The sequence below is a fragment of the Labrus mixtus genome, chromosome 18 (assembly GCF_963584025.1).
Source record: "Labrus mixtus chromosome 18, fLabMix1.1, whole genome shotgun sequence".
NCBI classification, from domain to species: Eukaryota; Metazoa; Chordata; class Actinopteri; order Labriformes; family Labridae; genus Labrus; species Labrus mixtus.
The window spans coordinates 4793238-4807038 of NC_083629.1; the positions used below are offsets into that span (position 1 = coordinate 4793238).

Here is a 13801-nt window from a genome sequence, read left to right on the forward strand (position 1 = left end):
TCTTTACTGGGTCCAGTTGGTCTGTGTCTCTCCTGTAAAACCTGTAATGGTTTTACGTCGACTAGTCGTTTGACACTTTGTGATAAGAGTTTTTGCAACACAGCAAAACACCAACTGGTGTGTGTTTTTCTGAGCTGATGTCATTTCTGAGAGATAATGAGGTGGACTGAGAGTTTAAAGGAAACTAAGAGGAGTACGGTTCGATGCCTGCAGAGGTCAAAGATATGACAGTTTCCATCATCATCATTTCTGTTGCATCTTTTCTTTAAGAGTGTGCCTCATCATGTGCTACATAACTTTGCAGAAAAGGTGTTCATTACGTCACATACATTTTATTCCAGACTTGAAAACAAAATTTGTCTGAGCATTTTGAGAAAAATAAAAGGTTTGTGTAATAGTGACTAAATTTGGTATCCTAATACATTATGACAGATTTTATTACATCTCTTAAAAACATTTTTTAATCATTAAACTATCACCTCCCAGCAGTCACCTTTCTTTATAATACTTTTTATTAAGTAAGGTAATATTGAACAAAATGAACAGTTTCCACAGAACATCAATTATTGCCAATCGAGTTAAATTTGGGGAGAGCAGCAGCTCAGTTTGTGGGGATTGTAGGTCCTGTGTTTGTATGTGTGTGAGTATCATGTCTCTGTACATCAAATCATCATTTCCCCTCGGGGTTATATCAAGAAGAAAAGAAGTGTGAGTGCCTTGAGGCTGTATGGTCCCTGCAAAGTTAACACTTTGATTACTGGAGACGACCTGCTTCACTGTATTTCATACCTGTCTCTGGTATGACTCAGGTATCTCTGACAGTTGCACAGCCTGAAGTGAGTCCATGGTGTATTGCAGATATGATTTGCTGACCTCTGCTGGTGGAGAGTTCTCTGAAAAAAAAAGACACGGTCTGCAATGACATCACAAAGGTCATGAACACACAAAGGACGTTATTTTACAGGCCTCTGGCAACACATGTTTTTCTTTATTCAGAGTAAGATGTGTCAACATCCAGCATGACAAAAATTGTACAAAGTTCACAATTTATAAATGAAATATCACAGCAACTTGTGATCTCACACATTTATAGCAAAATTAAAATGTCAACAAATCCATGCTGTGTAGTACAAAAATAAATCAAACTTCAGTTCCACAGAGAGCACAATAGTTTATACAAAATCCTGTCTTTGTTAATGGTCACTGAAAACAATCTCAAAATCAATCGGCTCAAATAAAATAATAAACTCTGATGAATTCACAATAATTTATATGAAAAGTCCGCTTTCTAAATATGTGACGACCTTTTTGTGTTCCCTAGAGATAGTCACAGATAACTCTATTCAGTTTGTTATTTATGTACCAACGGTTTGTGCTTTAAAATCCCTTTTTCCCTTTTTACTGATAATGAGAATTAATTCAAAAACTTGTACTAGCTATTACTCTACTGAAGCATTACTATATTGGCAAAAAGCTGCAGACACGATGCTGTGGAAAAAGGCGTATGCAGTCATGGATGATGGGTAGTAGGGTCCTGAAAGAGGACAGTAAAGTACAATAGATGAGATTCAATCGGGTGAACGACGAGCACCTTTTGCATTAGCTCTCAAAAAGGCAAATTCTGAACATGATCGCTAACAACTAGAACAACAGAGCCGAGGGGAGGCGCTGGATTGTGTCCCCCCTCGTAGGTCTCGTTCACCATTTCTTCTGCTTTTTTTTTTTTTTCCAAACCTTGAATTGATTGACTATTTAATCCTTTGTACAGTGATTAGATATAAAGTGCTGCTGGGGGATAACTTCATCTTCCTAAAACATAGCAAAAATGAAACAACATTGTTAATGTTTTTACACTTGATATACGCCTACAGTATAACTGCTATGGTTAGAATCCTCCTCCTCTCTGATTTCAAGTCCCTGTTCTTCCTCTCAGTGGTACTAAATTCACGTCTGCAGTGGCTCCAAGCAGTTTGGCTGCTCCGCTCCTGTGCCAAAGAGGTCACCTGGAAAAATTGCACGCCGCCGTACGTAAGGATAATATCTTCAAGGACAAGTGCAAATAGTCTACTGGCACATAAGTGGGGACAGTGACCCTGTAAGTCCCGCTGTCATACTCTATAAATACTCTTTACAAAACCCTCTGACACCCTCCACTCAGGCTCTCGGGTACTGCGTTTACGTTTCTGTATCAACATCAAAACATGGAAACGAAGGTGTCCCTGTGCAAAATCGTACAGAAAAAAAGTGGAACTCATATACTTTCGCTTCTCAAACTCAATGTCCAGGTTCCCCCTCCTCCTTTTTTAAAAAGACTTTTTGTATTAAAAGATTTGTATAAAAATCAATATTTTACATAGGCTATATTAAAAAGATTCATGTCACCCCGCTATGCTTATAAACAAGAAATTGCATATTCCCAACCTTTTTTGTTTCTTTGCAGATTGCATCCCGTACCGACTATAAACAAATGATTTAGTTCTTGTATTGCTGAGACATTTCTTGATCCTAGCGAGTCTCTGAATTGAGCAGGTTTGATACTAAGACGAGTCGATTGTAGCTCATTGTCTTTACACATGGTTTCTATTCGAGATTAGGATGAGCATGTGAACATGCGTCGCACAGATGTATTCTTCTAGGAGTCAATTGGCTCTCCTAGGTTCATGGGATTTCCACCATCGGGTTTCCGTGTAGTGATGTTTACAATATAACTGTTCAAACATACATTCATACAAACATCAGGTCAGTTTCCTCTCCAGATTCTTTTACAGCACCAGTTTAAAATTCCCCCACCTTACAGCTACAACCTCCTTTTTTTTTCTCTCTCTTCGTTAAACACAAACGTTTTCTCAAGCATCGTCAGAAAATAAAGCGATATGCAAACCACTTCTTGCTCTGGAACAATCTACACGCAAGAAGATGAAGAAGAAGAAGAAGAAGAAGAAGAAGTAGAAGGAGAAGAAGAAGAAGAAGAAGAAACAAAAACATCTAAAATCATCCAGTCCAAAATCATCCGTCTGGGAGAAAAAGAAGTCGTCTCCTCCTTGCTTGTACTCGTGTTTCATTTGATCCACTGTCCAGTTTTTTCATCTAAAATGCTTCGTTTGTCAAGCAATAAAAAGAACTCGCGTTCCGTTAGCGTTTAGCTTACTGTTCAGAAATATACACTAAAAATGTGCATACATGAGCAGCTAGAAACATTACATGACACTATGTCAGCTCATATGAAAACGTACAAAATGTGAATGTCCTCAAAAACTATTTTGCCGTTTATTCTCTTGTGTTATTCCACAAAGCAAGGCCCAAAGGAAAGAAAAGAAAGAAAGAAATATCTGAGGTCTTTCTAAGCATAATACCTCTTTTTTCAGAGAACAGAATGTAGAATATATAACACTATAGAAGTTACTGCACCGAACCGAGGAGATCAAACCATCACTTTGTGTTTGAACGCAGATCTGATGCACACCCCTCACAGCCAGGGAACAAAAGTCTCCCTCTGCACAACGGTTACACTTGGATCCCTTGAACTGCCTGTTTGATGTTTTCCAGCAGGGCTTTGTTTTCCGGGCTCTGGTACTGGTCTTGGTTTGTGTAGATATCTGTCAGAGTGGTTACATAGGCATCAAAGTTCTGCTCGCTTATTGGGTCCTGCAGGACGGAAGACAACAGAGCGCTTATTAGAGGGACAAAAAGATGAGAGAGAGAACTTAGGCTGTCCTTAAATATATATTTATTTTAACATATCTCAAGTTCAAGAAAGATTCAGTTCAAATCACGGCTTCTAATCATCGGTATTACAGAACACAATCAGAACAAAAAAGAGGTTCATTTACTGGAAAAAACACATGAAATGAGAAGGAGGTTTAATATTATTAAAATGTACTGGCTGATGGATGGTTGGGAAAACTTCATCCTTGTTGAAATCTTTATCAAAATATATTGAAATAATGTTTTTAACATAGATATTAAACAAGCCTACAGTAGTGTTTATATGAGGTGTGTTGTGGTGTATGGAGGATATTGAATGTTTAAATAGAAGTGTCTGAATCTGCTTTTAAATCTGTTCTGAGACTTTGTCGATGCTTTTCATTTTAAGGTGGGATTCCTTTTCAAGCTTTGTTTTTTTTTAATCACAAATTGACATGTTAATGTCAATTTGTGTTTTTTTTGTCTTGTTTTTTCTTGCACAAATAAAAAAATAAGATATTTACTGCTCAATTTATCAACAACCTCTCCAACTCATACAACCATATAGTTTTTTTTTGTTTTGTGTCCAGATTCCTTTATCAAAGTCCCCGGGTGAAAGTCATGTTTTTACATCATCCATCCCACACCACCCATACTGACTGTACTGTCAATGACCTTTATCTGCTCTCAGGTAACAAGCGTACGATGGCTGCATTACATAGCTTTCTATGTAAACATTTAAAATATATTTATTATAATGTGCTGTTACAATGACAGCCAAATACTTTTGTTGTTGTGTATGACAGTTTGAATTTGACCAAATCCAATGTGAGCGCTGATTAGACTCCAAATTTGCCTTTATGAGCAGGACAGTGATAGAGTTAGGAATCAGGAGGAGACAGAGAGAGAGAGAGAGACAGAGAGAGAGAGAGAGAGAGACAGAGAGAGAGAGACAGAGAGAGAGAGAGAGTGAGGAATGACTTGCGGGAATGGAGCCACAGGTCGGATTCAAACCCAGGCTGTCAGTTTAAGCTTCTGTACATGGGGGCACGTGCACTAACCACTAGGCTACCTCCACCCCAAAAGTGCCATTTAGAAAAATATATTAATATTTGCAACTTCAAATATTTAAAAAGTGCTTTTAATTCTATTTTCAAACGATTTCCAAAGACTGAAGTTCAAACATCTTAAATTCTGTTTCATGTTCAGTAGTAAAGTTACGTTCCATTCATGTGTTGGACTCACTTTGCCCCAGTAACAGTGATGTTATATGAGTATGAAGTGAATCAAATATTACAAATAAACAGCATGAAGGAAACATTTTGAATGAAGTAACTTACTTGCTGGTGCAGCTGTAAGCAGCTGTTGTTCCTCAGAGGCAGCTCTTTGTGAGCCAGTGGTTTCTACCCATGAATAAAAAAAAGGACACATTTCTATTAGTTTGCTTTGAGACGCTTACTTCTCATTCTTATATTACAACACTAGGTGGCAGTATAGGATATACAACAGCATACAGCACATGGGAACATAAATGAAGTGGAAGCACAGAAGGTGGACATGAATGAAGATGAGACATGCATAGAGCGAGGCCAACTCATATCGTGTGTATAATGTAATACACCTTACTCCAGTGGTGTAAAATAATGTGACCCACAGATGATTTGACGAGTCATTTGTCACTTCAAACAGGATGCTCAACTGAGAAATACTTCATATCTTTGTTAAGGAATGCGAACAATAACATCTGTTGTCAGTGAGTATCATAAAGAGGACATTATGAACGATGAAGAACGGGATGAAAACAGTGTGAGATTACTATGAAACTTTACAGAATGAGATACTTTGTGCTTCATCTTCTAGACGACATAATACAATCATAGCAACAACAAAAAAACAAGATATGCAGTCAGAAAAACAGGTTTTCATCTGAGAAAAACTTTTCAACACAGATTCCTTTAATTATAACACCTCTCTAAAGCATGAATTATTGACTGTGTATACTTTTGTTCAGCCTGGACTGTTGGATGTATTGTTCATTTTTGTTGTTGTTGGAGGAGCTATCACTCCGTTAAATCAAAATCAAATTTTCTACAACTCCCCCTCACCGTTTGGAAAGACAAGCAAAGCTTCACATTTGACTCTAAGCATGCACATGGGGCTATGTTCTGCAACTTGCTGGCTTGCCGTTCCTGGTGGCCCTTACCATATGAGGGAGCTGGACATTAGCTAAACTGTTAATCAGTGACTGGCTGAGGTTGGCCAGCTCATGCAGGAGAGATTCATTTTGCTGTTCAATCACCTTGTTTTCCTCCTCTATGGACTTCAGGTTGGACTCCATTGTTGTGATCTGAGGAGAGGAAGGCCAGGTGACAGGATGTTACAGAACAGCTTTGTTTTCACAGACAGGTACACAAATAAACATCAACAGGGGGAGGACAATGGAGCCATGATATAAGAAAGGGTTTGAAACACCAGAAAGGTAACTGCAGCTAGCTACGTACACAACATTAAAGTCAGAGAGGAAAAGGTTTATTTGACAAAATCAACAATCCTTTACTGTTTTTTTTATCCAACATAGTGTTGAAGAAGTCAACATAGCTTCTATTGTGTCACCCCTTGGTTTTTGGAAATCTTTTTGGAAGCCAGGGGGCGCTGGTAGCTTAGCGGTTAGTGCGAGGGCCCCGCGTAGGCATAGTCCTCCAAGTAGGTGGCCAGGGTTCAAATCCGACCTGCGGCTCCTTTCCCCCATATCATTCCCCACTCTCTCTCTCTCTCTCTCTTCACATTTTCCAACTCTATCTGCTCTCCTATCTCTAAAATAAAGGAATAAAAAGCCCTAAAAATAAATCTGGAAAAAAAAAGAAAAAGAAATATGGCATTTTGTCTGTTACGATCTAAATGTGTGAAGACAGAGGTGACCATGTTTTTTAAGAAGAGCATGGACATGATTTTAAACGTATGTCCCAATTCAGTTGGCAGGTCACAATTAGCGATTTGCTGAAGTTGAAGAATAAGTTACTTTATCAACTACAACATTCTCTATGGGACAATAATGTACCTTCATTAAAGACCTGATACTAGAGACTGAGCTCATCAAGTCATTAGAGAAATGTTTATTGAAGTTTAAATAAAAGGGATTATTTACTAACAGACTTCTCAGCAGTATGACTTCCTTTTGGAACTAATGGAGTCGCCCCCTGGTGGCCATATCAAATCATTCAGATTTAAGGAATTTTAACATTGGCTTCATTAAGGAAACTAAAAGGCTACTTTCACATATTCTATCCTGCCTGTGATTGGATGCTTAAAAACATATTTCTGACTTCTTAACCTTGTCAGTCGTTCACAAACACTAAGCTTTAACACATTTTCTGCCTTTTGCCAGCAGATGAGAAAGACAAGGAGCCTCCCTGACCTCATAAAAAGTGAGTAAAGAGAGAAGAGTTGTTGTTTACTTTGGAGTGGGCGGGACTCTACTGTGATCTCGAGAGTATATGAAGTAGAAGAGACAGGAAGTGACTTACCTGTGTTCGGAGTTTGATCATGTCTGCTTCCACTTGTGAATTTGATTCACTTAAATCTTTGATTTCTTCATCCAGCTGTTTGATGTCCTCCTCATGCTCCAGCCCTGCAGAGAAGGAGACACATTACTGCAAAGCCTCAGACATTCATTTGAGTAAAATTAGATAAAATATCAAATAGAATAATATTAGGACTAAAGTAATTAAAAATGACGTCAATTTGACGGGCTGAGTACGATTTCTGCAGGACACTGAGTGAGACTGTCTGCACCTCTAAAACTGAACTGAGGCAGTTTATTGAGGCTGATTAAGATGAACATTCATGTTATGAAGGGTTGAAATTCACTGGAGTTCAGAGGTAAATGATGGAGCACACAATCAAAGCCAGATCAGATACCTTTTGTCTGATTACTGCCATGAACGCTTTGCCTATTTCACCCGACTGTAGCCCCTCTTCTCATTATTTACAAGCCCCACAATGGCAGATTATGTCCAATTCCAGCCATTACTAGGACAGAACTCACACTCACACACACCCTGCTGATTGGTTTATTATCTGAAATTGGAATTCTGTTCAGCAAATCAGTGCACAAGCTCCTGATTGGCTGTATTGTGTGAGTGAGGGAGTGGTAGTTATAGTTACCGTTGGTGCCTCGTTGCTGCTTTATCGTGAGCATCTCCACTCCAGAGAGCCGAGCTTTCCTCATGGCCGAGGTGGCACGCGGACAACCTGAGAGACTGGAGGCAAAAACAAGGAGAGGAAGCATGTGTCAGAATATTTTAAACATACGAGGGGAATATATACCGTACACAAAATGAGTCAACGTGGTTTAGGAGTTTTCTAAAGAAGAGGGATAAGAGGAAATGTTCCTTTAACACAAGTCTTTAAGAAATATGTTGAAATCTGCTTTCTTCACCATGTGTAGTCAACATGTAGCTGCTTCATAGACACAGCTAGCACAGCCTGAAATAAAGACTTGAAACAAAGGGGAAACAGCTAACGAGGCTCTGTCCAACATATTTAAAAAAAATGTGTACCAGAATCATTAAAGCTCACTTATATTTTCTTCATATACAGTTAGATAAATACGCTTTATTGGGTTATATTACATATCATTTTTCCCCGTTTTCCTTTAATCTAGGCAGATTTAGTGATGCTTGTCTTCATCTAAAGCAAACTGGCTGTCGGCTCCAGCTGCACGTCTTACATACAGATTTAAAAGTGAACAAGCTAATGTTCAAACATGTCAAAAAATATCTAAGAATCTACAACTGTCCACTGAATCTCTGCTTACTACCCTAGAGCTGTTTTCACATCCAGTATGCACTGAAAATGTCTAGAGAAATTCAGGAGAATGTGATTCCTCCTGATCTGGTCGTTCACACATAAGATAAGATATTCCTTTATTCATCCCACAACAGGGAAATAATTGCCTCTCACAACCACCACCACTACGGAAGCCCTAAGTGGACATGCATCCATTCATTTCATTCACCCCATTTTCTGTCACAAAGAGTTGATTTCAGTTCTTTTCTCTAGATATCAACTTTTCTTTCTAGTTATTTTGTGATAAAAAAGCTAATTTTCCTCTAATAACTGGAACATTGATCACATGATCGCAAAACAACAAACTGTGATTTCATGCTGCCATTAGCCACTCAAATGATAAGTTAAGACTATGAACACTGAACATGGTACCCTGACCTCAGCCGACTCTCTCTGTTAGGGTCGGCTGAGTTCCCAGCAGTAACACTCAGTTTGTTCTTTGGTCTCACCTGCGATGTGTCAGGAAGCTGCCGCTGACGTGACCTGAGCCATCGCAGCCTGGCGTTGGGCACGACATGCCCTCTGTTTTCCCAGACTTCCACGTGAACTGGATGCCGTTTAGGTAGCCGTCCTTTTGTCTCTTTGCAGCGATGGGACATCCGGACGCACTTCTGTGGGAGGCGTACTTCCCCGTCACATGTCCCTGACCGTCACACCCCGGGACAGGACACCTAAAGGAGGGACGGACAGAGTCACATTTTAACATTTATTCATATAACAAAAAGCTGTATTTCTATTCAAGTTGATACTATCATGTTGGAGACGTCCTCGTCTTTCTCACACAAACAGTGACCTGCTGAGTCTCACTACAGTCTGTGTTTGCCTCCTGAGTACTTGAACACTGCATACTGTATGAGTAAATATCATTTTTCTGTTTCCCTTTATCTCCTCTGCTTCGATATAAACAAAGATAACATCTTCTTATTTAAAGCTGTCCCACTGGCAGCCTTATCACGCTTTGGGAAATGCTGACAGTGCATCAACACCAGTGCTAATCAGATGCAATGAGGCAGTAAATTATTCCAAATGTCAAACCTGCTGAATGGATTATGGCTAAAGCTGGATACACATGTGAAAGTAATAAGTCTCACTACTGTCTGCAAACAGCAGAGCGGGTTTTTAGCTCAACTCTGCAGTCTTATTTTGACTGCAGAGGAGATAGAGGAAGATACAGGTGTTCACTGCTGTCTGCAACATCACCTTTTCTATGGTGTTCGAGAAATCAGACTACTTTAGACTGCAGAGGAGATACAGGAAGGAAGATACAGGTGTGCACTGCTGTCCGCAACAGTATCTTTCTTCCTGTGAATTTAAATTAGAAGTCGTAGAATAAGCTAAAAATATCCAATTTTCAGTTTTCAAAACCTTAAAGGAATAGTTTTTTTTTTTTAAAGTGGGGTTGTATGAGGTACTGATCAATAGTGAAAGTTAGTGTATTATAATAAATTACACGGCAGAACACAGGGCTTAGAAGAAGAGTCCCAAAGGAAAGATCTGTTTACATTAAGGCATAGTGTCAAAAAATATCCACAAATACAGAGTATACTTCAAATGTTGTCTCTATAGGCGACCACATCTGCAGAGGTACATAGCTAAGCTTCCATGTGGAAACTCCAGCTGGTTTCTCCAAACAGAGACCGTGCTGCTGACTGTTATCTACTGTACATAATACACTTCAGAAGTATCTCATACAATCTCACCTCAAATAAACTGAACTATCCCTTTAACACTGCACTGGCCGGTTAACTTAAAGGCAGGGTTGGTCATTTTCAAGAACTAGGATGATTTTGAAAGTAGCATTCCCTCAGTGCGCTATCTGCACCCACCCCCTCCCCTCTGTGCTCCCTCAAAAGCCACGCCCCCTCACTTACATGCACAAGCGTCATTGGTCCAGAAGTAGACCTCAGCTCATGCTTTGAGTTTGGGCTCGTGCATGCAAGAGGTAGAGAACGAGCAGGGAGACAGGGAGGCTCGTGATTGGTTCATCAGATTGGTACCTCGTGGCAGACATTGGTGGAAGTTTTTACAGGTTTACATTGGCTACAGATGACGGATTTTCTTCATTCCCTTTTCAGAGAACATGAGTTATTAATTTCTGTCAGGACCTAAAAACAATTTTAACCAAAATCTTAAAAAGAGTATCTGGAGAAAATTACCAACCCTGCCTTTAATTTCAGTATTTGGTAACTTTCAGTGCACATTGTCCACATTTATTCTCTTCAGTCGGGGTCCTTTTTAAAAAAAATCGTATTAATTGATTTGTACAGAATGTTTTGTAATTGCTCTAGTAGACCGCCTCAACCAGCAGCAGTAAGGGCTGATGCAGTAAGATGCTGCAACACACCCAATATCCCCGGGTGCAAACATGCTTGGTTAAAGAATACACACTAAACAGAAAGATGGCTGTCATTCTAATTGGCTGACAAAATAATGGCGGCGAAGGCGATGCGCTGAGGGAGGTTGTTTTGGTCTGAGAGACTGGTGCCACAGTGCAACATCTACTGGATCAGTAGAAGTTGCATATTATACCTTTAAAGAGAGCGACTGAACAGCTTTTCAGGATTCATTTAGAGCATATCACCTTAAGAAGAACGTCTATCTCTGTAGAGGTCTTATCTGTAATGTTGTTATAAACAACCAAGGATTACAGTGTAGCCACCGAAGTCCTTTATAGGAGAAATTATAATCTTTCATTTAGATCCAAAGTATGTTTTAAATAGGGTTAAATAAACTGAAATAACCCTTTAATCTTTTTACGATTTTTCAACGCTGACATGGTAACTGCTTTATTTTCCTAAAGATTATTTCATGTCAATAAAGCAGTGTCAGAGATAGCAGTGACACACTGTCCTCAGAATCCAACAGAATGAAAAGATTGAGAACGGAGGGAAGGTGTGTTATTTGTGCCTCTGCACCACCAGAGAAATCAATGCTGCTGCTGCTGGGCTGAGGCCAGAGGAGCCCATTGTGGGATTTAGCTAGAGTCCAATCAATCTCTCTCTCCCTCTATCTCTCCATCTGTGCTCGCCTCTCTGTCTTTCCTTACCTGTGTGTGTGTGTGTGTGTGTGTGTGTGTGTGTGTGTGTGTGTGTGTGTGTGTGTGTGTGTGTGTGTGTGTGTGTCTTCAGGAGTCCACCTGAGACTGCAACAATCTCCTCTCTCTAAACCAGTACAACCTTCTAAAGTTTCTTCTGCACCGTCAGATTTGGGATGAAACTTTACGCTCGTTTGTCTTGTCAGAGCTAACGCTGATTTATTCCTGCTCGCGTCAAAGAGCGATGTCCTAACTAGGAAAACATAGCGCTGCTCTTTTGCTCCCAGTCACACAGCTTACTTGCATCATTTGGAAGCAGGAAAAGTAAAGTCATGTTTTTTTATATATTTCACGTGGGAATTGTAGAGCAAGCAGTGCAGAGTGAGCAGCGTTGGTCGCAGGAGAAGGAGCTTCAGTTTCAGGCTTTTAAAGAGGGGGAGAGAAGACTGATGATCGGTGTCTGTACTGTACCTGATAGGCTCCTGGTCCTCCTTGTTCTCTTTACTGTGGATGATCTTTATCCCACTTTTCCTGGCCCGAGGACACCCGGAGAGACTGCAGATAAATGACAGTGTTACAACATTGAAGCATTCAGTGTGTGTGTGTGTGTGTGTGTGTGTGTGTGAAACAGAGATAAAGGGAGAGAAGAGTGGAAGAAGGCTGAGGTAAGAATGTTAGGATGTTATGTGAAATCAGAGAAAAGAGTGGAATCTATATTCATGTGTGTACGCTGCAGAGAGGCTGGTGTACCTTCTGTGAGAGGCGTAGTTGCCAGTGATATGTCCCGAGCCGTCGCACCCTGGTGTCGGGCACCTGGGGCAGAAAACACAAGAAAGGGCTCAGGGCCTACAGCAAAGGTTCACGCTGGGTCATGACAATAGCTTCTAGAGTTCTTATGGTTTTATCTGTGAGATACAGTGTGACAACAGAGCTGCTCATATTTGCATCACAGTGGTTATGAAACACTTTATGGCAAGCTTGTGGAGGACCTGTGTAACGTGTGGATGACTAGAACATTAGTCTCATTATGTGTTCCACTAAACTCATGTAAGGAGTGCACTCTCACATTCACACAGACGGTTATGGCAAAATATATCTGCTTTAAGTTTCTGAATGTAGACTCAAAGGAGTCAAACTTTAAGTGTTGAACGATTCACACTTTTAAAACTCAACTGTCACCGTCATGGTTACGTCAAAGTAAGTAAAGGTGAAACAATTGTATTTTTAATGACTTTTTTCTAAATTTAATCAAAGCCAAGTCCGGAAACAAGCCAGCATATGTTTAACCAGTTTAGAATCATTTTAAAGAAATGTGTGATAATACATTTCTCATTAAAAGAAGAAAAACTCATTGATATTTCTGATTGGTGCATGAAGGACGGCTAATATTTGATCATGAAGTGTACAAAGTGTCCTACATGGCGCGCACTAACTAAAGAATCTGAATAGAGGCAAGGGCATCTTATATCAGCCACACAATCCAATGTACTAAAAATGTCAAATAATAAAATGTTACATTATATATTTAACTAAAACAACATTTAAACACGAGTTGAAAATGGGAGGACTTTTTTTCCATAAACTTAGAATTCTACGTTCATTTTGGATGTCGGCCAAACACAACTGTTTACAATCTGACAATACTTCTTTTTCCTTTGGATAAATACAGATATTTATAATAAAAACAGCAGAGAGGCTGGAGGCGAAGTAAACGGACAGGTATTCACCATGCCAACAGCTTTACAGCCAGAGAAACTGTTTTTTCCATTGTAAGTGTATGGTCATTTATATCTGCTAACTCTTCAGTTTCAAAATGAAATGAAAAGTGAAGAATTTCCAAATGTTCTCATTTTGAAGGAGTGATACTTTTTTGTTCAGGGGTCTGAGACGCCCTGAGACTAAGTAGATTTCACAAACTGGTTCTGATTAATGAATCATCTGAGATTGATTCTGGCAATAGCAAACCTTTCTTCTCATTTTCAGTAAAAAAAATAAGAAACTTTCTCTCCTTCTCATAAAAACTTTAAGTCCCCCTAAACAGTGTATGGTGTTCAGTCAAAGTCCTACTGGTTCTAAATGAAAACCTTATCTTTATGAAAAAAAAATGTAAAGACTACAGAATTTTTCTAAAATATCTGGGTACTGTAGTTCCCTTACATTGGTTTGGTGTATTATGTAGGTTTGATTCATGACATTAATCTAATACAATCTTGAGGTTTGCTGATGTGCTTTTAG

General features: G+C 39.5%; 1 protein-coding gene across 4 annotated transcripts in view; it reads right to left on the reverse strand.

Annotated features, from left to right (window-relative positions):
- Positions 1-966: 966 nt before the first annotated feature.
- Positions 967-13801, reverse strand: part of myt1lb (myelin transcription factor 1-like, b) — a 120343-nt gene continuing 107508 nt past the window's right edge. For 3 of the 4 annotated variants that reach the window (XM_061063300.1, XM_061063299.1, XM_061063302.1), the window contains 8 exons: positions 12317-12379; positions 12038-12121; positions 8982-9203; positions 7849-7943; positions 7209-7312; positions 5888-6031; positions 5025-5087; positions 967-3645 (listed from right to left, as the gene is read on the reverse strand). In XM_061063300.1, coding sequence (XP_060919283.1) covers positions 3505-3645; positions 5025-5087; positions 5888-6031; positions 7209-7312; positions 7849-7943; positions 8982-9203; positions 12038-12121; positions 12317-12379 — 916 coding nt within the window. In that variant the 3' untranslated portion in view covers positions 967-3504. The remainder of the gene's footprint in view (positions 3646-5024; positions 5088-5887; positions 6032-7208; positions 7313-7848; positions 7944-8981; positions 9204-12037; positions 12122-12316; positions 12380-13801) is intronic. The other variant, XM_061063301.1, reaches the window with a different exon arrangement.